At 41.3% G+C, this 26696-nt stretch overlaps 1 protein-coding gene across 1 annotated transcript in view; it reads left to right on the plus strand.

Moving 5' to 3' along the window:
* Nucleotides 1–26696, plus strand: part of LOC122802738 (glutamine amidotransferase-like class 1 domain-containing protein 3A, mitochondrial) — a 219190-nt gene that overhangs the window by 159362 nt on the left and 33132 nt on the right. Inside the window, exon 5 of the mRNA XM_044072503.1 lies at nt 14167–14259. Coding sequence (XP_043928438.1) covers nt 14167–14259 — 93 coding nt within the window. The remainder of the gene's footprint in view (nt 1–14166; nt 14260–26696) is intronic.

Raw genomic sequence — 26696 nt, forward strand, 5'->3', positions numbered from 1 at the left:
TTTTGTTGGGAGGCCATGAGAGCGTGGGAATGGGCGATGTCCACCAACTGCTTTCTCATAGCGACGCACATTCCGAGATGGTCCAACATTTTGGCAGACAGACTGAGTCGAACCATCCTCTCACCGTACGAGTGGTCTCTGAATCCCAGAGTAGTGAAGCAGATTTTCTCCAAATGGAGTCAACCTTGATGCGATCTTTTCGCCTCTCCTTCGAACGCAAAATGCAGTGACTACTTCGCTCTAATTCCCCCACCCGTGGAATCACCCAGAGACGCTCTGGTGCATGTTTGGCCACCCGGTCTACTTTATGCTTACCCTCCTCTGCCCTGATGCTAAAGTTTTTACAGAAAGCCAGATGGTTGAGGAGCAGAATAATCCTCATTGCCCCATTCTGGCCTCGTCAATCTTGGTTCCCATATCTATGGTCTCATCTAGTCAATCCCCCATGGATTCTAGATCCCATCCCGGATCTGATCTCTCACCCATCAGGCCTGTCAACCCTGAATCTGGACAGCCTCAAGCTCACAGCTTGGTTGATCCAGTTCCAGTGATAGCTAGGACTCCCAGTATCTCGTCCCCTGTCAAGGCTATTCTAGTAGCCATTCACAAGCCATCTACTAGAAGAATTTATAATAGCAAATGGAAGCGATTTTCTATTTGGGCGGAGCATCACAACTTAGATCCCTTTACAGCTCCGTTGCCAGCAGTACTAGATTTTCTGTCAAGATTGTTCGACCAAGGTTCTAGCTCTTCTACGGTCAAAGTCCAGTTGGCTGCAATCTCTCATTATCATGTTGGCAGTGATCTCGGCCCGTTGATTTCGTCCAAGCTATGCAAGACCTTCCTAAAAGGCACTTTCCTACTAAGACCTCCGGTTAAAGATTAACTCTTGTACTTCAGTCTCGAACAGCTCCTCCCTTTGAGCCTGCAACTTCGGTGGATCTGAAATACTTATCTTGGAAGACAGTTTTTCTTGTTGCCATAACTTCAGCCAGAAGGGTCTCAGAGCTTCAAGCCCTTTGCGCCAAGCCACCGTATTTGATTTTTCACAAAGATAGAGTCTCACTCAGGACCAACCCCTCTTTTCTGACCAGAATTGCTTCGGAGTCCAATATCAACCAATCTATTAATTTACCAGTCTTCTTTCCAAATTATGAGAACAAAGGTGAATACAAGTTGCACTCTCTAGACGTACATAGGCAAGTAAGATTCTATTTGCACAGGACAGCTGATCACAGGAAATCGGACCAGCTTTTTGTATCCTTTGCTAAATCCTCTTTGGGAAAACCTGTAACAAAAGTCACATTGTCCATATGGATTTCCTAAATGTATTCTTTTGGCATATGAGAGTTCTGGCCGGACTGCACCTCAAGGAGTCCATGCCCATTCTACTCGGTTGATTTCTACCTCTGCTGCTTTTTGATCTAGGGTGTCGTCGGATGACATTTCTTCAGCAGCCACTTGGGCTTCATCTCATACATTTATAAACCATTACAAATTGGATATCGTTTCCAGAGGGAGAGCATCCTTTGGCTCTGCAGTGCTCCAGAACATCCTTCCATGAGGACCTCCCAAGAATCAGGTAGCTGGGGACTCTGTCCCATAGGTTGATGGACAAATGAAGTTAACTACTTCAGATTAAGAAGTTATGTACTCACCATAATGTTCCATCTGAGTAGGTAAACTTCATTTGTCAGCAACCGTCCCTCCCTCCATCCCCCTAACCTATATGGATGTTCAAAGGACTCTTGCTTTCATGGCGGATTGTCTCTAGGTTAGAGTATGGAGGTGGTTCTTGGTATCGTATGGTCTATGGATAAGCAAACTCGATCTGAGGTCAGGAAGGGATAGCAGGGGATTGTGGGTAAGGGGAGGAGCTTGGAGCTTGGATCTTAGCTGTTGGAAGCTGCTGGCTCGGATCCGATATGGATCCGATAACCCATAGGTTGCTGACAAATGAAGTTTACCTACTCAGATGGAACGTTATGGTGAGTGCATAACTTCTTATTTCAGCTTCGCTTGTGGATAAAAGTATCTGTGGGAGCATTTCTATACATATATTCTGAAATGTATGGATTTTGTTACATACTTACAGTTAACACAAACCTCCCGCCATTCATCTGATGAAATCTTCATGTTTAACATTTGATTCCAGTCCTCCCTGATGATCTCTAACTGGTAGTATCTTAAGTCCAGTCTTCCTCTATATGCTTTGTTTCTTAGTCTTTTTTCCACTGTGCTGTTTGATGTGGCTTCCAAAAGGTAATGAATAATTTCCGGAGCAGATTAACTTCTCTGTTGCTTTTGTAACATTTCTTTAATGCTTAACAAAAGCCCCATATTCATTAATGTATTGCTTCCTCTCAGAAAAAAACTTCCTTCTTGCTAACTCCAGGCTTAATACTCTTATCACCCTTAATCAGTTTTACTCAGATTTGTGGCTCCCTGTTTTCTTTCCTTCATGCTTTGATGACATGTTGTTAGATGTCCTTCCATATCACTGCAGTATTCTTCACCTAAGGGATTTCCTGTCAAGTATAGCCCAATGTCCGGCCAGTTTACCAAACCCTTTAGGTCTTATAGGTGCAGTATATCACACATATACTAGCTGCACAAAGTGTAGGGCATAAAGGTGATGTATGGATGCAAACACTCAGAACTTCTTTGTAGCCAGTCCGAACACCATTATCGAATGTAGGTCTGAATGCCCTTCTTCTGTGCTTGTTACCAAGCCGTTTTCAGATAAGTGGCCCATTGAGATTTCTTCTCTCCTTTTTTATTTTTGTATGGTATTGTGTTCATTTCATTCAGAAAGGAAAAATGGCAGTGTGGGAGGCAGATTCTCCATAAAGACTATCGCAACCAGTGTCTTTTTTTGCTTGTGTGCTTCCCATGACTGTACGCAGTGCCTTTCTGCTTGTTGTTTGTGCCTAAGACCCTGTGCAGTCATGTCTCCTTGTCCTTGTATCTTGAGAATCAACATCGTAAGCTTTTGGCTCAGGATGCTTTGACAGAATCCTCTTATCCCAAGGGCCTACTGTCTGCCAAGAAGGAGACCAGAAATACAAGGTCTGATCCGGTTGTTGTCCAGCCTCCCTCAGATATCTTTGTGGAGGCTGATGAAAGCCCTGAAGATTGGTGCTTGCTTTGGATTCCTCTGCCACGACCCAATCGGAGGCTGGCATAGATCTGAATTCTTGCATGTCCTCTGACGCTTTTCCAACATCTGCAGCTGATGTTGAGGAAACTTGTCTGATAATATTTGAGGGACTAAGGGGGATTCCTCAGATTTTAGTACAGGAGTAAATAACTACCACTATTAAGTCTTGTAAAGGGTCTGACCATCTGAGAGTTTTTCGGGTGGACATCCTGCAGAGAAAGAAGCAGAAAACTAAGCACATCTGTCCTGTTGTTGAAGATCTCCAGTATGGATGACAGTATTTTACTTTGGGTTTGTTTAATGCTTTAATGGCCTTGAAGCCTTACAAGGGGTGTTTGTCTCTGTTGCCCTGTGGTCTGCAAGTGCTGTAAAGAGGCCTAGGGAATTGGATTCCTCCGCTGAGGACTTGGATTTTGGAGAAGAATCCCTGACTTATTCTTCCTAAATTCCGTCCCCTTTGGGCTAATGTTCAGAGGAAGAGGATTCTTTGAGTCCAGACTCCCCCTTGGATAGGGGAATTCTTTTTTCTGCATGATGGACTATTTTGAGTGGGACTGTTCCCAGGTGTCTGACATTCAAAACAGGTGCTATGAGCTACTACAAATGGAATCTCCCAAACCGTCAGTTGGCTGCCCTTTTGCACACCTTTTTGCAGCCTCTGTATCTCCCAACTGTCATCCTCCTGTGCCAAAGAATCCTTACAGGTTCTTTAGTGTGCCTGAGTACTGCAAGCTTCTGTATAGGTTCAAAGGTAGATACTCTGCTATCGGCCCTGGGGCCTATATAAACCTAGCCAAAAAAGTTGCCTGCCTTTTGCCACCCAAGAAAGTTATTGTCCTGTGCCCCTGGCTAGCAGAGCCACATAAGTGATCTCTGGGGTGAGTTTCCTATTTCTCATCCAGTTGTCGAGATTTTTCTTAAAGAGGGCTAATGAGGAGCTTTGCTTGACATGAATGGGTAGTCCGTTCCAGAGCATGGGAAGTCTCTGGGACATGAATCTATCCCTCCAGCATGTTCTGTTTATTGTGGTGGTAAGGTTTAGCTCCCTGTAGCATGTGGCTTAGAGGGATTGGGGTTTCTTTAAGTGTAGCATGTCCAACAGATCTGGGTTTGACATGGCTTTGTATGTTAGGCAGAGGTCGCCTCTGAGTAGGCGATAAGCGATGGAGTAGAGCTGGAGTTTTTTGAGATGGTCTGAGTATGGTATCTGTTTGAGGCCAGTAATCCCTTAGTGAGGTATTTCTGTGGCCTTTCTAGTTGTAGATGTCTTGCGAGGTACATGCCAAAAGGGGCGTTGTACTCTATACTAGGTCTGATGAGGGATGAGTAGAGAGGAGCAATGACCTCTTTTTTTTCTGGAGGTGTGCCATGTAGAAGGATTTCCTGACTACTGTGGTGATTTACTTCACAGGAGAGACTACTGTCCATCTGTGTCCTAAGGTCTCTTATCACATTTCCGGTGTTTAGTAGGCTACCGTCTAAGTGGTAGTTCATGGGTACAATGTTTTTCACAAAGGGGATGACAATGCACTTCTTGATATTGAGCTTGAGGCTATGACTTTGACACCAAGCATCAGTCTCAGTGAGGCCTCTTTGTTAGAATGTCCACATCATTAGGCAATTCTATTATGGCACCTAGTTTGCAGTCGCCTGTGAACTTCATTAGCCAAAGACCTGCTGTATTAGCCTGGACTTCTGAGAAGTAGCTGCCCAACAGGATAGGACCCAGGACTGAGCCCTATGGTACTCCACTTGTCACTGGTCTGAAGTTGGATTTGGAGTCTGCTACTTTCATTGTGTGGGTTCTCTCAGTGAGCCAGTTGGCCACCCATCTTGTGACATGGGGATTTATGCCCAGTCTAGTGAGTTTATCTATAATTCCGGTGTGGGGGATGGTGTCGAAAGCCTTGGCGAGGTCAAGATAGGCGGTGTGCACCACTTTACCCTCGTCCATGGCTCTCAAAGAAGTCAATCAAGTTTAGGAGACATGACCTACCTTTTACAAACCCAAACTGATTGGGGTCCAGAGTTTGGAGGTTACTTATGTCCTTGTTGATAACTCCAAGATGATGCATTCCATGGCCTTACAGACCAGGCTCGTCAGGCTAATGAGGTGGTAGTTCTCAGGTTCCATGGTGGCGCCCCCTTTGTGGAGTGGGATAGCCATTGCTGTGCGCCATTCGGTAGGCACAAAGCCTGAAGTGAGGCTATGATTGAACATAGTACTTGGGTGGGGTGCCAGTTCATTCTGTAGTTCATGCATAACTCAGCCTGGGATATTGTCAGGTCCCATGAATGCTGTGTTCTTGGCTTTGGAGAGTGCTGTCTTTAGTTGTACAGCTGTGACTAAGGGGCTTTGCATTCTTCCGGTATCATGTTGGGCCCTTTGGGGGGTGATGTTTGCACTGAACCTATCTGCCAGGATGTTGACAATATCAGTAGATTCTGTATTTCTAGTGCCATTGTGCTGTAGCTCAGAGTAGATCTGAGTGTCGCCATTGAGATTCTTGACATAGCTATAGAATGCTTTGTGGCTGTCTTTAGAATCAGTGGCGATTTTATTTTCGTAACTAGCTTTGGAGGATTTTATGAGGGATCTCTGCTTTTTACTGAGGCTGACCAGGGAGTTCCTGCAATCGGGATTTTACTCTTTTTTGCAAAAGCTTCTTCCTTCTGTTGTAGAGTTTGTTTATGGCAGGGGACCACCAGATTGGCTTCCTATTTTTTGGAGGATAGCTTCTTGGTTCTGTTGGGGATGGCACGATCCATGCACTCATATATGTGCTTATACAGTGCATTTGTATAGGATTCAGCAGTCATACCTCTATTTTTCGTTTGTATGGGTGTTGTGAAGCTTGCCACATGTCATTTTTTAGGGTAGTTTCCTTAATGGGGGGTGGGGGCAAGATATTGATGTCTAGGGTGATTTAGGTTGTGGTCGGATCTGACCAGGGAGTAGTTAACCTCTGGCGTGGAACATTGTTTTTTTTCGTACATAGACGATCTGCTAATTCAAGCTCCTTCTCCAAGCAGGCTGTTGTAGAGTCTCCAGTTTACCATTTGTCTTTTACAAACTGTGGGGTTGACCATAAACCTCCAGAAATCAGTTCTGATGCCGTCCTTGATCATGTTTTTCTTGGACGCAGGCTTCAGACCGTTCTCATGCTGGCATCACTCTCTGCCCTAAGGGTCTGTGCATGCCAACCTTTTTCCAATCTCCTCTTCCTTTGTCCTCTGTCACAGCCAGGGAATTTCTCAAGGTTCTGGGATTTATGGCCTCCACCATTCCCATACTATGTATCACCAGGCTCCATATGAGGAAATTTCAGTGTTACCTCAAATCAGTGTGGCTTCACATTGCCACCCCCCAGAGTTCCCTTTCTTCCTTGTCTTAAGCTTAAGCTTCAGTGGTGAGCTTATCGATTCTTTCTCTCAATCAAGGGCTTTCCTTCAAGTGCTAATTCTGTCTCAGGGGATGATCATGGATGCCTTGGATGAGGGGCGGAGAGCTGCTTCTGGCCCGCTAAAGGTCCAGGGTCTCTGACCTCCATGTCAGAGGTCTGATCATATCAACATAAATGATGAGAGCTGTGTTTTTGGCTCTGCAAATTTTTTCTTCCCTCCTCATCCCAAGCACCTCAAGTCTTCATAGACAGTACCACAGTAATGTGGTGTGTGAACAAGCGGGGGGGGGGGGGGGGGCACAAGGTCTTGTCTCTCTTGCAGACTATCTCTTAAGGTCTGGCATCTAGCTATCCAGCATCAAGTGACTCCTCAGGTTGTTTACATTCCTTCAGAGTACAATCTATTGGCAGACTCTCTGAACAGGTCCAGAACACAAGTTCATGAATGGATGCTTCACAGGGATTTGTTCCTAGACATTGTCCATCAGTGGATTGTTCCTCAGGTAGATCTTTTTTTGCCTCCCCTCTGAGTAGACAACTTACTTTTAGTCTGTCCCAGCATCCCAAGTCTTCTGACTTGGAAAGTGGAGACCCTGCCTTTTCCTCGGGATGGAATATTTCTGTACGCTTTTCTCCTCCTTCCTCTGTTACCACAAGTTGTCCCCAAATCTTGCTGGTGACTCCCTTTTGGTCCAGACAACATTGGTTCCCTCTTATTTTTCATTTGGCCAGAGGCAGTCACTAAAAGTTAACTCACTGTGTGGATCTTCTCACACAAGACAGGAGATGATCTTGTCTATCCTCACATGTCCACTCTTCAATGACAGTGTGGGTGATAGAATTTTGATCCCTTCTAGGCACTTCTTTTCTGAGGATGTTCTCCGGGTTCTGCAAGAGGCCAAGAAACTCACTACCAGTAAACCCTGTATGTCCAAATGGAAAATACTTTCTACCTGCTGTTTCTCTTGCCATCAGGATCCTCTATCTGTAGAGTTTCCTCTGGTTCTCATTTGTGTGATGTGCTTCATGTTGAGTTGGCATATTCTTCAGTTAAAGCTCTCCTGTCAGTAATTTCTGCTCGTCTGCCCTTGAATCCTCCTCTGGTCTCTCGGTGTGAGGTCAAGCAATTTCGTAAAGTCTCCTTCATATCACACCTCCCAGGAAGCCTATTCCACCTTCTTGGGACCTCAGTTTTGTACTTGTAAATTTGACCCAGGCACCTTTTTGAAATTGCTTCTTCAGCTTCCTTACAAGATTGTACTTGGAAGACTGTTCTTTTGGCTTTTAACTTCTGCCAAGAGTGTGTCTAAACAAGTCAGGCCACTCATGGCTATTTCTCCTTTTTTAGTTTTTCATAGTGACAGGTGTCTCTTCATACTAATCCTCTCTTTGTCCCCAAGGAGGACAATGAGGTGTCCCTCAATCAATCTGTTCATCATCCTTCCTTTTTTCCTTCTCCGCAGTCTGCCATTGAGAATGTTCTTCACACCTTGGATTTGCATAGACAGCTCAGATATTATTTAGATAAAGCTGTTCGGATTTGCAAATAACTTTAGGTTTTTTTTGTTTTCTTTATACCAGAACTTTGGGTTTGGCTGTTTCTAAACAAACCTTCTCCTCCTGGATTTCTAAGGCCATTTCCTTCTGTTACTCCTTTCATGCCAAATGTCTTTTCTCATCTGTACATGCACATTCTGCTAGGAGAGTTGCCTCCTCTGGTCCTTTTTCAAAGGTTTGTATTCCAGTTCTATCCTTGTGGTTGCTACTTGGTCCTCTGTTCATACTTTTACTAAACATTGCAAGTTGGGTGTTTTGGCCAGGGCTATCCTGCATGAGTTTGTAGAGGACTGTTTTTTGTGCCTTCCTCTTTAGCTCTAGTATTACCCCTTAGGTGAAGAATACTGCAACAGTGCTGTAGAAGGACATAGTAAGGTTGTGTAAAAATTTACCACAAAAATAGATGTCCTTTTTTTCACTGTTGCAGTATTTGGTCGCTCCCTGTTTCCCCCCTCATTCCGAGATCTTGCCCTGTATTTTGTTGCTGTTCTGGCTGAGGGGTCCTCCTTCCTTCTTGTTTCCTTCTGGATGCACATGCTGTCCTTTGTCCCTGAGGGTCTTCTATCTTTTTCAGTTCTGAATGTATGTATTTGTACGTCACCTTTATGTCCTAAGTGTTGTACGGGGAGCATATGTGTGACGTACATCACTATAAAGCCTAAAGGCTTTGGTATACTGGCTGGACATTGGGCTATCTTTGGCAGGAGATTCCCTAGGCGAAGAACACTGCAACAATGGAAGTGAAGGGCTTCTGTTATTCTGGTAAGTGTTACACAACTATACTTATGCTTTCCTATCCCTTGATGATAACTGACCTTTCCATTTCTTTTTGAAATTTTTTTTGAGGTAACAAGTGAATAATACCTTGCCTTAAATGTTGGTGTACATAAGACTTTTTATTGTCTGTTCTGTACATACTCCCAAATTCCCATTTTTGGGTTTATGGCTTGTCCTTGCTTTCTTAGAAGTTTCTTTCATGTCACACCATCTGTATCCTGCTATTTTTGATTGTCTTATTGTATTTGCTAACAGTTCTGAGTATGTTTCAAATAGTAGAGGCGATAATGGATACTCCTGCCTTATCCCTCTTATGTATATGAATTTTGATGGTCTTCATTGCATTTCAGCCTTGCTTTTGCCCTTCAAGTAATCTAAAAATTAGTACTATCAAATCCTTTTGTAACCCTCAAGTCTTTAATGTTTCCTGTAAGGGTCGCCCAGTTTAACCTTTCTCTGAATCCAGTCCTACTATCACTAGCCTGTTTCCTTCTTCCTTTGCATTTCGTTTACATCATTGGTAGTTTGCTAATGTCAAAGGTTTGCCTTGTCCCACAAGCCTGTGTTGATCTAAGTTTATGAATCTGGGCAGTATATTATTTAACCTCTTTACCAATATTGTGGTGAAAAATTTATAATCATGATTTTAAATGAATATGGGTCTGTTGCGTCTTTTCTTTTCCTTCCTTTGGTATTACCAGCATGACTGCTGTATTCCAAGAGGTGGGAATAAGTTCCTTTTTAATAATGTTGTTGACCAGTCTTCTCTACACTTCAGCTTTCAAATTTCTTCCATATTTCAGATGGTATACCGTCCCTACCTTTCTTAGGGGTTGTTTTCCCTTCTTTTTTCTGCTTTATATTCCTCTGTGTAAAATGTTGTATAATAATTTGATGATTTCTGCAGTATGTTCAAATTTTTCTTTTTTATTCCTGGGATGGTGTCTTTAACTTTTGCTATCATTTGCTCTACTTCTGAAGCATTAATTTTTCTGCTAGTAACCCAGTCCTCTTAGGGTTATTTTTAAAGTATATTCTTCTCGGCACTTTAATTCCATATCCATTTAAACTGTCCAAATAGTCATCCATTTTCCTTTAAAATTTCTAGTCAGTCTTGATGTTCTGTTGATCCCTCCTCTTCTGCATGCCCCTAATCTCTTTAACTGCTTGCAAATATCTAGCATAACTAGCTCCCCAAATTTAAGACAGCTTTGTCTCTGCCATGATTCTTACTCTTGGCTTATAGCTGTTTCATGCTCTTAAGTCTGTATCATTATTCTCTACTTCCCTAGTATTATCTGTTAAGGTCCCATTAGCCAATCAGCAGGTATGTGAGAGAGAGGCAGTGTCTACCCGAATAGTGTTTTTTTTTTCCCTTTTAGTTCTGTCTGGACCTGGGCATGATCCAACAGTATTACGGGCTGTTTCTCCAGGTTTTTTCAGTAGATGTATATGTTCTTTGGTAGTCTATCCTTAACCACTTGCTGATTTCCCTGTAAAGTGTGTAAAGTCTTTTTGCCTCTCTCTCTGTCCTTTGTATTGCAAAAGAAATCTGCTGAACAATACCCCTCAATTGTATAGATTTTTGCAAAATATCCAGATTTTTGACTTGTGTTTTTGGTCTCTTCCTCATAAAGTCTTTGATTTCTCTGGCAAATGATTGAGGATTGAAGTCCGAAAACAATAACAGACATTTCAAATTCAGACTTCATGCCATTCAGAAAATTCATGCTAATGGTAACACTTGTTCTAGCAACTTTCTTAGTTTATAAGAGCAATATAATTCCTAAGCATCTTCCTTTTCTTGGATTGTTTTCTGAGGATCCCCTGAAATGTCATTAATGACCATATTCCAATCTCTACCTAAAATCATTAATCCTCTGTGGAACTCAATTCATCCCATTATTTTTGGCATTTCAGCTCACTTAGTTTAAGGTGAGATATATATACTGACACTATTATTTGGCCATGCCAAGTTCCTTTAAGAATGTTGCCTGTTTGTCTACCTTTTCTTTGTTTATTTTAACATGTAGACCTTTCCTAACTAGTATTAATGTCTATCTCTTTCTTTCTCTAGTCTCTCATATTACCCTATTCTTCCATTTTCTTTAACAAATCCGTGATGCTCTTTCATACTGATTGACTTCTTGTAGTAGTGCAATGTCTGTGTTGCCCTTTGACATATAGGCTAAAAAAAAATATTTTCCTTCCCTCTACCAATCCATTGACATTCCTAGAGAGTAGTCTCAAATCCGTGCTGTGTTCTGTTTTAATGGTGATTGTTTGCCATTTCTTAACTTCTTGCATTGTCATTTTTGAGATTCATGTCCCTTTAAATCTGATTCTCTGATTTGGGTTGTTAATTTGAACTCTTATCTCCACCCCCTCCCTTAACCAAACACTATAATATGCATTTAGTTGACATGCAAATATTACAACCTCTATTCAGCTTGCAAAGAGGAATTCTCTCTCTGTCCACCCTCTGCTTTTCTAGCATTACACACCATTCTACATTGGCTTGTTTGCTGCACAGTCCAACTTCTCTCCTGTTATGTCATCTGTTTATTAATTATTGTCCACGACTTCTCCTCTAGATGATTAAAAAATGCCTGATCTGTATATAAAACTGGAAGGACTAAAAACATTTTTACTGCTTGCATCTTCATATCCATATCCATAATAGAGCTTTGAATTTCTCAGTTTTGTATTGTCTTTTGTTTAATCTCTTCCCACATAAATTTGGCTGCCATAACAGAATTCTTTTTAATCCACACGCCTAAACTATTTCATAGTATGCCCCATAAATATGGGTATTGATGAACCAATTAGCGTATTAGTACGTAGTTTACTGCTATAGCTTTTATCTTCAGTAATTTTATATCTCAAAAAGACCTGAAGGTGTCTCAGAATACTGCACAACTCCTTTATCAAGTACAGAATAGCATTTGCAAATAAAGCTAAGTATTCTTGATTATCATGCAGTTTATATCCTTGAATTTTGTAGGCCCCTTATTTTCTTTCCCAGTGGCTCTAAATATAATGCAAAGAAAAGGGGAAACCCCCATTGTTCCTCTGTTCAGACGCAGCTTGTCTGAGAGGAACACCTTATTTCTTGCCTCCGTCCCTTCATTTGTCCTCCTAGTTAACAGCAGGGAATGCAAATGCTACCATTGCCGTACTCCTAACATCCCAGCTGACTCTATCAAATGCTTTTTTCTGCATCAAGACCCACTAGCAATAACAGCATCTTCTTGTATTCTGTTTCCCTTGGGATCATCATTGCTCCTAGTAATGTCAGATATTTCCTGCTGTTCACAAAACCATATTGATTCATAACCATGAAATTTGGCAACACTTTTGCCATATTATTAGCCAGCATAGGCAAAGTCACTTTATAGTAATGATATTAAAATTGAGTCTAATATATATGAAGCTGGATCTGAAAGGTCTTTACACTCTTCAGGCTGTACAGCCACCACAGTTTTATTGCAGAATGCTGGTATCCTTCCCACTTTTTAAAATTACTGTTAAGTAAAACCTTCCATTCCTTCATCACTTTCTCTCTCTCCTAATGTACAAATATCTGCAGGAATTTTAGTTCTTCCTGGAGACTTCCATGTTGATGGAAGATGCATCACCATTTTATTTCCTCTCTTCCTGCCAGTGATGGTGTGCAGCAGTGTCCTCCTGATACTTACATTGGTCATTCTGTTATTCAGACTCTTGCTAATGAGCAATAGTGCTGCCTTCACACCTTGTAGTCCTGTTGTAAAGAGTTAAGTAGTCTTTAACTTTGTCTTGGATGCCAAAAGTACATCATAAATTGGTTTACTTGGTTTCTTATTCAGGTGGTGCATGTCCTTCATGTATGCCACTATTGGTGGAAAAATGATGGTATGCTGTCCATTTCCTTTGAGATGTGATGATCAGAATTTTTTGACAGAGATAGCATCTCTGAGGCATAGTGGTAAAACCTGTGTTTTCTATAAAAGCTCTGGTGGCATTGAGGGATAAAGCCTGGCTAAGGCCCAGGTGAAAGATGGAGGGGCAGGGAGGGATGGACATTACCATCCCAGGAGTGGGTGGATCCATGGGTGCCCACATTGACCATCCCAGATGGAGACTGGGGATGGCATAAGGTAGGTTTACCTACAAGAGGTGTTTAAGGGTGGAGACATGGCTGAACTGCTGCTGAGGTGGGGCAAAATGCCACAAGTCTCCATTAACCCACAGGCTAAACCATGGAATCAAAAATAGGAGGTGGGGATTGAAATGAATAAGGCCTAAAGTATCCCCCCTGGGATGGATGCACAGATGAGCTGAGCCTCCTTATGCCTTGTTCTGTGTCTGGCCCCAACAGTACAGTGGATTAAGTCTGGATGTGGGGGACAGCAGCTGGTAGGCTGATTGGACACAGGTATCAGGGGCTCCTGGCCAGTGGAATGATGAATGGTGGATGAAAGTGCCAAAAAAAAAAGACATATGCTAACGGCTCTCAGGACATTGGTCAGAACTTCATTTGCATTTCACATAGATTAATAATTGATATTACTCTGTGTTGCACAAGTGTAACTTTTATGCTTCTCATTTGCAGGTCTACATTTTTTAGATCCTGTTATGACCTCTATTTTTCTTTAACACTGATCCTGTGATAGTCAAGTCTTCCTAATTTCTAACCATAGAATGCCATATTAATGATGACATTACATTCTGGGAGAGGGTATTAATTACTGTGTGTCGCTAATTAGTGATGGATTAGTAATTTTGTCAGAAGTGGTACAAATGGGTACAATTAAATGCAGAAAAGCCTCATTCCCAGGCCCTTTTCTGAGATTTCTGTGCAATAATAGTCACCTTGGTCCAGTTCTTTGTCAGTAGTCCTTTCTTTCTTGTCTTGTATTTGTCTATCCCACTGTGGATTATCAGGTAAGACATTATAAGCAGCCTCTGCTGTAGCTGTAGTTGCACAAACACATCCTTGTGCACCAGAAGGTTATCCAAATGCTGTCTGCATTGTTGTGTTTGAGTCTTTGCCACCATGCAAAGGAAAGTTAATTCTTTAAATGTCCGAAGTAGTAATTTGGATCTGTTTAGTGGATATTGTAGTGATAACAGTGTGCTAGTCTTCCAGCTTCAATATACATCATGTTGTTAACTCATGGTTGTAGTAATCCTACAGCCGAAGGGTTTGACCACACCTGAAGCTGTGAGTGTAAAGGAATCTGAGACTTTATTTTGTTTACATTATTGTCTTTATTTATGCATCAGGTCTACCTTTGCAGTGGATGGGACAAATTGTAAACTGAACCCAGAAGTTGAAAGAGTATTAAAGGATTTTCATAAAGCAAGCAAGCCTATTGGGTAAGTATTGATGTTTTTTTTTTTTTTTTTTTTTTTTTTTTTTACTGGTAAAGGTCTGGTTTTCTGTGGCTACTCTAGGTAAACTGTGTCTGTATTGTGCAGTTCTGAGTTTGTATTCCAGCAATCATTTGCAGCTTGGTGATGCCAGCAGTTGTTAATGCAGTCAAAATAGTTTAGCAAATGGCCTTCAGAAATATGAACATCTTTTTCAAATTGCATAAGCATTAAGCATTGTGTTGATAATTTATAAATCATGATAAAAAATTAAAATAGACATACAAACTCTTTATGAACCATATGCATATGAGTGTAGAGCTTCTTAACATCATCATATTTTGAGTAAACTACCCTAAACTTATTTAAAACTATGAAAGTGCAACAGTATGACAGCTACCTTGTCAGCTGTCCAGGCAAGCTGATATTAGACTTGGTAGAGATTGTTTGCCAGTGTGTTCTCATGAGCTCTATTTTTTTTATTTTTGAAAGTACATGCTAAAAGATTTTGGATGTTGTGGCCTATAATCTCAACTATGGTTCCACATACCACTGCAGCTGGGTGAAAGTATTAGTTTGATAGTTATTGAGCTAGCTGTCAAACCATAGCAGTTCAAAGTTATTACTTATTTGACTACCGTTGTAATAGGTATCAAACTGCTGTTAGCTTACTAGTTTATTCCTAACTTTTTTATAATTAGTGATGTTTTTGATATTGTTTTGGAAGCGATTAAATAACTAACTTTATTTTTTTATTTTATTTGTTTATTGTTTTTAACCTTCATTTGCCACCTCTATAATTCCAGATCTCGTGTGAGAAGTTTAGACATATATAACATGTTAAATTAATCAAAGAACACAACTGCACCAAATCACCACGGCATAAAATACCATTGCTTAGGGAAACATTTTTTTAAAGCAGTACTTTCAAACCAGTGGGGAAGGCCAAAGTCTATCTTGGCACATAGAAAAGACCACGGAGACACCCTGGCACAGAAACAGACCCAGAGGCAGACAGGCACAGACGTGGAAGCGCACAGATTTGTTGACTGTTACCTATCTATTACTAAAAGTTCAGCATGTGAGATATTCCATTTTAAGTGAACAAGGAAGATGACTATAATGTTTTATTAAACAGTAACCACCATAACAGAAATACTAATACAGTCAGTATGCAGGTATTGCAGGATAGCCTTCCTTTACTATAAAAGTTAAGCAGGACCTCTGTTGACTTAAGTGGCATGATAAAGTTACTTATTTGAGCCTGTAGTTTGATCCTTAAGAAAGCTGTTTCAGGTATGACAGTTGAGGGGAGGCATTTACTGCAATAATTCAAAATGTTAAGTAAGAACGGTCCTCCTATATGTAAAAAAAAAGTATACAAAGTACAAGTCATGTTACAGCACAGTACACCTGTAGCTCTGAATTGCTGAAAGCTCACATCCTGTCATTTGTTGTTGCAAAAGCCTAAGTGTTTAATAAACCTTAAGTGATGGCATTAAAACTGTGCTAATTTGCTATATCCCTGCCCTTACTTGTATAAAAAATGTTTCACTTAATTTTCACAGATTATAACCTCTACTATGAAATACAATTTCACAGGTCATAAGCGAGGTTACATAGTGTTTATGATAGATGTGAAAAGACTGTCAATCTTTTTCTTAAGTTTTATGACTGCAAAACAAGCCAAACGTTCAAAATAAAATTAGTCAGTCTTCCCGTCCCTCTTGATATACTCAGTTGCAGAGCTGTCCCCTACAGCATTAAAAACTTGGTAATTTACTCATATTAGATTTACTGTGTTGGTTTTTAGTTCAATAAACTCTTACCTATTCACAAACAACTGCAGATATCAAGCTTTTTCCGCATGTTCACTGATGGTAACCATTTGAAATGCTGAGACTCTTTAGTGTGTGTGTATTTTCGGCTTTTCCCAGTTAGGGGTCGCCACAGCGGAACTCAGGTCCGCTAATGATTGGTAGTTGATTTTTACGTGGCGAGTTGCCAGCCCTAATGCACAACCTTCAACGAAGGTACGCCCATTCACGCATGTCTCCACACAGAAGACGCTCTAGCTGAGAATCGAACCGACAGCGTCTTACTGTGAGGCGACAACGCTACCGCAGCATAGTGCAAGTCCTGAATTGCAGAGACTGAGTGAAAATGCAGACTTAAAAACACTGTGGCCAAGATGGTTATTCCTCAGAATTTTCCAAAGATCCATAACAAAAGAAAAAAAAATGTTCAGTAAACCTTGACGAAAACGGATGTATGAAAACCACTGGAGAAAGGGTTGATGATATCCCAGTCAACTAACTGTAAAAAGGGAAATCAACCACACACACACACACACACACACACACACACACACACACACACACACACACAAAAGTGATACGGTCGTAGATTTCAGAGGCAAATGGCCACGGCTTTAGACTGCTGAAGACTTTGAATAGGCCATCATTTCTTTTTGAGTAATTCACTTTCCTTTCCGTGACTGCTGGACTAAATCAAAAAACGATGGTGCGTCTATGCGGTAACGGCTTCATGAATTCATGCTGCCTTCGTGGTTATGACTGAATTGCTTTTATCTGCTCTTTTTCTTTGTTTTCCCTTGATGTGTTATTCAGTTTGATAAAAAGTGATCATGACATGTGATAATGCTTTTCCTGACTTTGTCTTTAAGAAGGACTGTTATCAAGGTACATTTTCATATTGGCAAATTTGACAGGTTTTACTGTATCTAATTTCCATTGCCAGAGTTTTCAGATACTCTTAAGCTTCAATAGTTCAGATACAGCCCTCTGCATTTCTGCCTTGCTTCCCACCAACCTATTTTGCTTCCCTTGCTAAAACAGTAATGCATTCAGACAAAATCTGTTTCTTTTATGCATGGTGACTATACTGATCGCATTCACATTACAAAGCAAAGTATCACTAACTGTTTTTAAAAATAAAAGAAGCAGGCTGCAGCAGATTTCAGAATAGTTTCCGATTCCTTTGCTGCAGTTTGTATTAGGCTGGCAATGGCATACATACGCGTTTTTCTTTTTTACTTGCCTGGATGTTGAAGAGGTAAATTTTCTCATCTTGTGAATAGGGGAGGGCAGAACAGAAGTTAAAAGTTAACTTAACTAACTTGTAGTGTGCAGTCCACTCCACTCATTGCTGTTACTGCTGGTTGGTGGCGTTATTCCAGTTTCAAAGTTAACAGTCCGAGATGAGACGAGCAGTTTGCCTCATAAAGCTGACAATGTGTGTGATGTAAGCCATACATTTGAAGTTGAAAAAATAAATAAAAAATCAAGAATTAAAGGGGCCACTCGGAAATTCGTGGCACCCCATTATTTTGCCTTCAAAGCCAGTAAATACAGAGGAATTCGGTAAGGTTGAGAGATAAGAGTTTTATGTATACTGAAAATAGAAGAAGCTTAGAACAGATTTCTGAAGTACTCTGGAAGAGGTACCTAACATGTTGGTGATTCCCTGGCCCTTACTCAAGAGAAACAAATGTTTCATCAGCATGTTTTGGAAGTACAAAGGGTTGACCTACATTCATTACTGCATATATAAGAGGAGTATCATTATTGAAGTGTTTGGCTAGATGTATGTATACAGCCACTGAGATACTTGCATTGCATCATCCATCCTACAGAGGATTTCATTAGTATGACTTGAGGGCAGTCTGGGTGCATAGCCAAAACATAAGGCCATTTAAGGCAATTAAGAGCATTTTTTGGTTAACCACAAATTCCTATTACATCATCTTCTAGTAACGATGCAAGTTTAGGAAGTAAAAGTTAAAGTAAGTAGCTTGGAGGAAGATTGTGATGGCCAACCTGAGTAGAGACAGACTATTATTCCTGAATCTTATTTCACTGTTGTAGAGATTGTGGGCATTTGTTTCTCAACTTTCATTGGTATGTTAACTTAAAAGGTATTTTTTTAGAATGTATATAAATTAAAGTGTGAATGAACATTAGCATATGTAAGTGCAGTAAAAATGGTAGAGGGACATTGTTTCTCTGAATTGTAGTGTAAGAGTACTTTAGAAATGGTGCTGTATTATACTTTCAGCTTCTAATTGGAAGTAAATGAAGTATTTCCCACAAGGCAAGTCTGTTTTACTGTCATAAATCATATATTTAGTATGTATTCTTTTAGATGGGTACAAACATTGTACTTGTTTTGAAGTATTGCTTAAACTTCTCTTAACACACGTCTTTTTGCACTGGAGTAACGTTATCCTGTGTTTAATTTCTCCAAGTTTTTAGGTATATAATGCCATGATGGAAATGGCCCCTGTGTTCCTAAATCAGGGTACAGTTAGAGATCATGAAATTTAGTATTGTTTCAATCTTAGCCCTGAGGGCTTTTATCAGCACACTAAATGTTCCCAGAAGTGTGTCCTCCAGTAATTTATATGTAATTACATGTATTGGTAGCATATCTAAGTGTGGCACTATTTTTTTTATTAGACATATTGCTTCTACTACTGTTATTGGAACCATTTGAGTATCTTTCTTCCACATTGCTGTCATTTCTGCCTGAAAATCTTAGTATTTTTATGACTTTGTGTCTCTCTCTCTGTACGTAAAACACTGTAATCACTAGGTGTAGCAGTTTCAATGATCATATCTACTTCTGTCTTTTTTCATGGACTACAATATCTGTTTTTCTTGCATCTGGTTTTTGAACTGCTGGTAATGGGCGATTCATGTGATGTACACTTCATCATGCTGTCTAATGCTTTGTTGTTCATGTATTCAAATCTGATTAGCTACTTCAGTATTGTAGTTTTTGCAGAATCAGTGCAACAGCCTTGCCAAATTAGTGTGCATCAGACCCAACAACAAGATATGCAACTATTTCCAAATTTTAAAAAACCTGCTTTTGTCTTTCTCTCCCACATATTCAATTAACTTTGTAAACCAATGTGTGTGTAGCCCACTATTTTGGGCTGCCGTTATTAAACTTTCATCTTTCAGTTTCATTTCATCACATCACTCCTTAACAATTCCTGCATCAAATCTTGGTCAGCATGAGGTTGTATAAGGAGATCTCTGCACTTGCCAAAATATTTATGAATTTTCCATATTTTTTTTCCTTATCTGATCCATTTCCTTGGATTCTTTCTTTCTTTTTTGTTGACTGATTTTTTTCTACTTCTGGTTTGGTTTCCATTTCTGTTTGACACAGAAATGCTTCTGCTAAACAAAGCAAATATGCCATCTTAGGATTACTTTTCAGGTTTTAAAACTGACACTATGTTTGGATCTTATGAAGTCATCAGATGTGTGCAGTCCCAGGATTGCAGATCTGAACATGCAATCAGTTTCAAAGAGGCTCATACCTCCTTCAGTGCAAGGAATATAATGTTGGTATGCACTGATTTTATATATTATTTCATAAGTATGAAGTGTTTTTCTTGTTTTCTTTTCTAACTGTAACTTTTTGGGGCCAGTCAAATAAACCAAAACTGTAAGTTAGAACAAAATTTTTATAGCTTGAACTTCATTCCTAGATGTCAAAGCAGTTTTCTGTATTAGTTTTATTCTTCTGAAGTATTCCTTACTAAGCTTTATTTGCATATGTTCATGTTTTATTACCTATCCTTCATCTAATCCCCAATATTTGTGTCCTACCTCTTGCTGAAGTTCCTTTCTATCACATTCCTGATCAAGGTTGATATTTTCTTGGTGCTGCAGTTTTCCTGCTTTAAATGTTTATTTTTTGGCATATTTATCAAGACCAAATGTTGTTCTTGTATCATCTGAGAAAGTTTTAACCATTTGTAGTTGTGCTTTGAAGTAATTTGATGAGCTATACAATTTTTAGTCTCTCAGGAAAAAGTAGATGAGAAATCTTTAAATAAGGTTATTTTTTGGAAGCCAAATTGTAAACATAACCTAATATTTTAAGTAAACAGCTTAATGTATTATGGACGAGACAGAACAGAATCATGACAAGAGGCATCCTGGAATATTTCCCTTTGAATGTTTATCTCTGAAATAGTAATTTGCCTTTTGTCATGGCTCAGTTGCAAATTAGTTTGCTACTTACTGTTTTATGGTCACTGTAATGTAATTGATCAATGTAGGGTGTATCTTTTACATCTGTAAGAAGTCCTTTATCCATGAATGTGGAATGCTGTCAGGTGGTATTTTTGTAATATAGCCATGCCATACATAAATTACTCTTCTTTTTACAGATGTTCATCGTGTTACACAGCTACAGTCATTACACTTGGGTTATCTTGCCGTCAGGCAGTCCCGCAGTCGGCCAGAGTTCCAAAGTCTAGGTCTGGTGTCGGTTGCTGTCGCTTCTTCCCTGACGTCAGTGCGCTAGGGGTATATAAGATGCATCCGACACCATTTTCTTCAGTCTTTCTTGCTGCGCAGTGCCCGAAGCAAAAGCAGTTGGCAAGTGCCGGTCGGCCGACTCCTGAGATTTTCGAAGTCGAATTTCAGATCCGAAGTCTTCAATAAAGCAAAGTACCCCATTGGGGAAACTTTTTTCTTGCCTCAGACCGATGTCAGAAAAAGTTAATAATTGTATTTCTTGTGGGAAGCAAATACCTCATAAGGAAGGACTTCCACTCTTACTGTATTCCATGCCTAGGCCCTGATCACGACGTCACTAGTTGTCGGTTTTGTGCCAGATTTAACAAACGCACTATAAAACAACGTTTTGATTTTGTTGTACACTACTTTGGCCGAAGGTTCAATTATACAATGCCCTCGGAACAACAGACGGCCACCATTCATAAAAAACGCAAGGACAAGGATAAAGACAGGCATCCGAGCTCCAAAACCGACAACGAAACCTCTTCTAGGCTAGTCACCGGTTCTCAGTGAGGCGCTTTCACAGCCCCTGACACCGGCTACCTCAGAGCCACAGGCCGCCTCCGACCCCCACGTGGAGACATCTAGGCCTCTGGAAACTCAAGGTATTGGGCCTATGGAAACTAATCCCTCAGATGGGTCCAGAGCCGGCATCGGCTTCTGAGGGTGTTTTCAGACCTTCACAACTTATCATTAAAGCACCAGCCAAGACAAAAACACTGTTAAAGGCAAAGTAGCAACTACAGCATTCTCCTGGACAGTCCTCCATGCCTAAGAAACAGATGCTCAAAATAGCCGAAGATCTCATTACTCTAATCAGGGGTTCCCATCCCCCTCCTGAGAAAAGGCCTAGGCAGGATACAGACTATGATTCCTCTGATCAGGTTTCCATTTCCTCTGATTCCTCTTCAGACCAGGGATACTCTCTACCCCCCTATGAGGACTCTGATGCTGAAGAATCTATCCCTTCAACCTCTCCTCCTGAGGATTACTCTTTTGCGGAAACTTTACATACCATGAGGGAACATTTCCATTTGGAAAGTCAGGATTATTCAGAATCCAAGAAAAGGCTCAGGGACTTCCTTTTATTGCCTCAGCACAGGCCCCTTGCTATTCCGCCTGTTTTAGATATTGTGGATGATGTGTTCTCTGAATCCAGCTTATCTCTTTGCCCCCTGCACCAGCCAAACCAGATAAGTACTATAGAGTCCCTGACTCTCACAAGTTTCTTTATAAAAACCCTTCTGCTGACCCAGAAACCATTTCCCAGGGTCCCAAAGGGGTTAAGGCTTCCATTGCAAAAAAATCCAGTCCCCTCTGACAGAGATTCTAGAGCATTGGATAGATGGGGGAAGAAAGTTTACACTTTTGCAACTTTAGCAGTAAGGGCTTTAAATTGCCAGTTTCACATGCTTAAGTACCAACAATATTTAATGGCTCAGTTAAAACAGAAAATGCTTACAAGCTCAGAATCTCCTGACTATAAAGAAATGCAGGATTTATTGCATGCAGTTGAACAAGTGGGAAAACATACTCTGCAATGCGGTTTTGATTCTTTAGAGGCCTCTTGTAGAGCTGCAGTTACAGGTTCTCTGATTCGAAGACATGCTTGGTTAAAAGAACAGAGTTTACCTGATCATGTTCAGGCAAAATTATTGGATGCTCCTTTACAACATGATACATTGTTTGGTGTTAAAGCAGAAGAGGTGTTAAAGAAAATGGAGGATAAAGCTAAATCTATGCAAACAGTCAAAGATTTCTTACAGGCACAGCCACCTCGATTTAGCAGAAATTGGCCTACAAAGAATTGGTCCTTTCCAGTGTCAGACAGGCCACAGAGAGGCAGATACAGATGCCCAAGAGGCAGATCTCAACCCCAAGGCTCCAACAGACAATGACAGTGGGGTACCCCAACCCCAAAAGGAGGCGAGGACAAATCTCAACCATACAGGAAACAGTCCCAATGACTTCCCCCTTCGTATGCCAAGCACTTCCCTTTTGGCAGCACCCTTAGGGGGAAAACTAGCACTTTTTTATCAAAATTGGCAAACAATCACCCAGGACAAATGGGTTTTGAATATTGTGTCTCAAGGTTACAGGTTCTACTTTCACACTTTACCAAGGCTAAAAGGAATGCCAAACCTGCCACAAAATCAATGGGCAGAGGCTCAAAAACAGATATCAGCCCTCATGGACATGAGAGCTATTCAAAAAGTACCACAGCATAAACAAGGACAAGGAATTTACTCAAGACTCTTCCTGGTCTCAGAAAGGACAAAGCCTGGAGACCCATACTAGACCTTTCAACTCTAAATACTTACCTGGAGGTTCCGAAATTCAAAATGTTGACACTACAGCAGCTTCTTTTCATGCTGGGCAAGAAGGCTTGGCTTGTTACTCTGGACCTCAGAGAGGCATACCGGCGTGTCCCTATTAGACAAAATTGCAGAAGATACCTCAGATTCAAAGCTGGTACAATGCACTACCAATTCTCTCCACTGCCCTTTGGCTTATGTACTGCACCCTGGGTCTTTACAAAGTGCCTGGCACCAGTAATTGCATTTTGCAGACAAAAGGAATTCAAATATATCCATACTTGGATGACTGCCTCATTCAAGCAGAGACAAAGGACATTCTTCTAAAGCATTTGGCATTTGTAAAAAGGTTGCTAGTTTCTCTAGGGTACACAGTAAACGAAAAGAAGTCAAAACTAGTGCCCTCACAACAGATAATATTCCTGGGTGCCAGCTTAAATACAACTACCCAGATGGCTTATCTCACGCCAGACAAACCAGGACAACCGACTCAATATTTTCTACCAATGGCAAAAAAGTCCCATCTCCCTGCAAGAAAAATTCTGCAGGCCCTGGGATTCATGGCATCCTGCATACTACTAATTCCATATGCAAGACTGCATATGAGGAAATTACAATGGTACCTAAAAAGTGTTTGGACTCAGCACTCTCACAGCTTAGAAGCAGTAATACCAATAATTCCCTGCCTACAACAGTAGTTTCGATGGTGGGCACAGGCATGTCACCTCAACAAGAGTCAGCCTTTCACTCTACCCACAGCCAAGCAGACACTAACAACAGATGCTTTGGACTATGCCTGGAGAGCACACATGGCAGGAAAATGTATTCGGGGCAAGTGGACCACAGACCAAATGCATCTTCACATCAATCAAAAAGAGATGTTGGCTGTTCAAAATGCCCTAACAGCTTTTAAGGACCTTCTGCATCCAGGACATTTATTATTAAAGACAGACAACACCACAGTAATGTAGTACATAAATAAGCAAGGGGGCACTCATTCTTACCCTCTATGCAGGCAAGCCATGACCTTGTGGAACACAGCTCTAACTTATCAAGTTCATCTGCAAGCACAATTCCTACCAGGAAAGAAAACTACTCTGGCAGACTATCTAAGCAGAATTATCATGGACCCTCACGAATGGAAACTGAATCCACAAATCTTCAGCATGGTAACGCAAAAATGGGGATGCCCAGACATAAATCTTTTTGCCTCCCCACTGAATTGCCAACTACAAAAATTCTGCACAAGGACTTATCACACACAAGCATGGAAAGTGGATGCTCTCCCATTCAGCTGGAAAAGCCTAAAAGTTTATGCCTTCCCACCACTGCCTCTCCTTTCGAAGGTACTCCTAAAAGCCAGACAAGAAAAACCACAGATGATCCTGATTGCTCCAGACTGGCCACGGCAGCACTGGTACCCAATCTTAAAGAACTTAGCTCAAGGCCATTATGGATTTTGCCTCAATTTCCACACCTTCTGACTCAACAAAACAATCAGATTCTGCACGCTCAGCTCAAAACCCTAAACCTGGCTGCATGGCAGATTCATTAGTCAAACAGGCAACACCTCTCTCTAAAGCTGTTATGGATGTCATTTTGGAGGCCAGTAGGCCTAGCACCAGGAAATCTTACTCAGAAAAATGGAAGAGATTCTGCGCCTGGAACCAGGCTCAAAACCTTGACCCTCTTGTCCCAAACATTCCTCAGATTTTACAATACTTAACTGAGATGCTGGACAAAGGCCTATCCTTCTCATCAATTAAGATCCACGCCTCTGCCATTTCAGCACATTACAACATGGATCCTCCTTTATTCTCTCATCCCTTGCTAAAGCAGTACCTCAGTGGGGCTAAAAACATAAGACCTCCCCGGAGAACACCAACACCAACTTGGGACCTCAATTTTGTTTTGGAAAAACTGACCCTGCCACCTTTTGAGCCAGCCAATACAGCCAATCTAAAATTTTTATCGTGGAAAACAGCTCTGCTCCTGGCAGTAATTTCAGCACGAAGAGTCTCAGAGCTACAGGCATTAATGGCAGTGGAACCTTTTATAATTTTTCATCAGGACAGGGTTTCTTTAAGGACAAACCCTACCTTTATGCCAAAGGTGGTATCTAGTGTGGCTCTTAACCAAACCATCCATTTGCCAACTTTTTATCGAAACCCCCAGAATAAAGGGGAGAAACTTCTGCACTCTTTGGACATGCACAGACAGCTACGCTTCTACTTGGACAAAACAAAAACTTTCAGGAAAACTGAGCAACTGTTTGTAGCATATGCCGCAGGATCACAGGGCAAGGCTATTTCAAAGCAGACTATCTCCAAATGGATAGGACACTGTATTCGTTACTGCTACACACAGCATGGGAAATCTGTCCCTAATAACATTAGGCCACATATTACCAGAGCAACAGCCACCTCAACAGCCTTTCTCAGAGGAGTACCAACTAAGGAAATTTTGGAGGCTGCAACTTCGAGTTCAGTGCACACCTTTACCAAGCATTACCACTTGCCTCTTTACTCTAAATCCAGAGCAGGATTTGCCACTGCAGTTCTGTAGGGCCTCATAGCCAAACCTAACTTTTTATAGACCACCCACCCAACCTCAGTTTTGGGATTCTACCCAAGTGTAATGACTGCAGCAGTATAACATGATGGAACATAGTACAGTTTTGTACCTACCATAAATGTAGATGTTAGTGTTCACACTGCTGCAGTCCAGGTTACCCTCCCTCTGTCCTAGCTGGACTTATCTATACCTTTCTATCCTATACAACCTTTGTGGTATATTTGCTTGTAACTGAAGGTATTGTTTTCTTTTTATATATATATATATATATATATATATATATTTATGATGTCCTTCAAGGATGCATCTGCAGTCCTTACAAATGGGTTGTCCTGTCGTCAGGCAGCCCTTTGGTCGGCCGGATTCCAAAGTCTGGGTCTGGCCTCGGCTGGTGTCGCACTTCACCCGACGTCATAGCGGCAGTTCTTCGGGTATAAAGGCATCAGCCGATGCCATTTTCCTCGGTCTTTCTTGCCGCTTGGCGCCCGAAGCAGAAGCTGTTCGCAAGTGCCGGTCGGTCAGAACCAGAGATTACTACTACAAGTACCGAAGACTTCTAAAAAGCTAAGTACCCCGTTGGGGACTCTTTCTTGCCTCAGCCGATGTCAGAAAAAGTGAATAACTATTTAAATTGTGGGAAACAAATACCTCATAAAGATTTCCACTCTTACTGTTTACCTTGCTTAGGCCCAGACCACGACGTAGCAGCTTGTCTAGCCTGTGCTTCTTTCAACCGACGAACGCTTAGACGTCGGTCTGAATTTGCTGAAGAGTTTTTCGGCTCTGCTTTTGCTTACATTATGCCGTTGGATACTCCGACTACGCAAATTTCTAAAAAACGTAAGGAAAAGGACCGACACTCGCGGTCCTCGGTTTCGGCCGAAACCGCGGTTAAGCCAACCGCGAGTGTCTCGGTTTCGGCTGAAACCGAGTCCACGGTTCTTCCTTCGGCCGAAAGCTTGCCACTTACCGAGGTCTCATCCAGCTTGGCTGAAACTGCTACTGAAATCCCACCTGCTCCTGCAGGTTCACAGGATTTATCAGATACTATCCCTTTGGATATTTCTACTCCTGCACGTGGAGCTGCTAGGCCTCCTGCATCCATGTCGATTAAGGCCTTTTCCAGGGCTAAAGCAGCAAAAACTACCAAAACTGTGCTTGCTAAGAACCCCTCTCACAGGCCCAGTTCTAGTTCACAAATGCTTAGTCT

Source organism: Protopterus annectens, chromosome 5.part0 (assembly GCF_019279795.1).
Source record: "Protopterus annectens isolate FY-2018-M chromosome 5.part0, PAN1.0, whole genome shotgun sequence".
In the NCBI taxonomy this organism is placed as follows: domain Eukaryota; kingdom Metazoa; phylum Chordata; order Ceratodontiformes; family Protopteridae; genus Protopterus; species Protopterus annectens.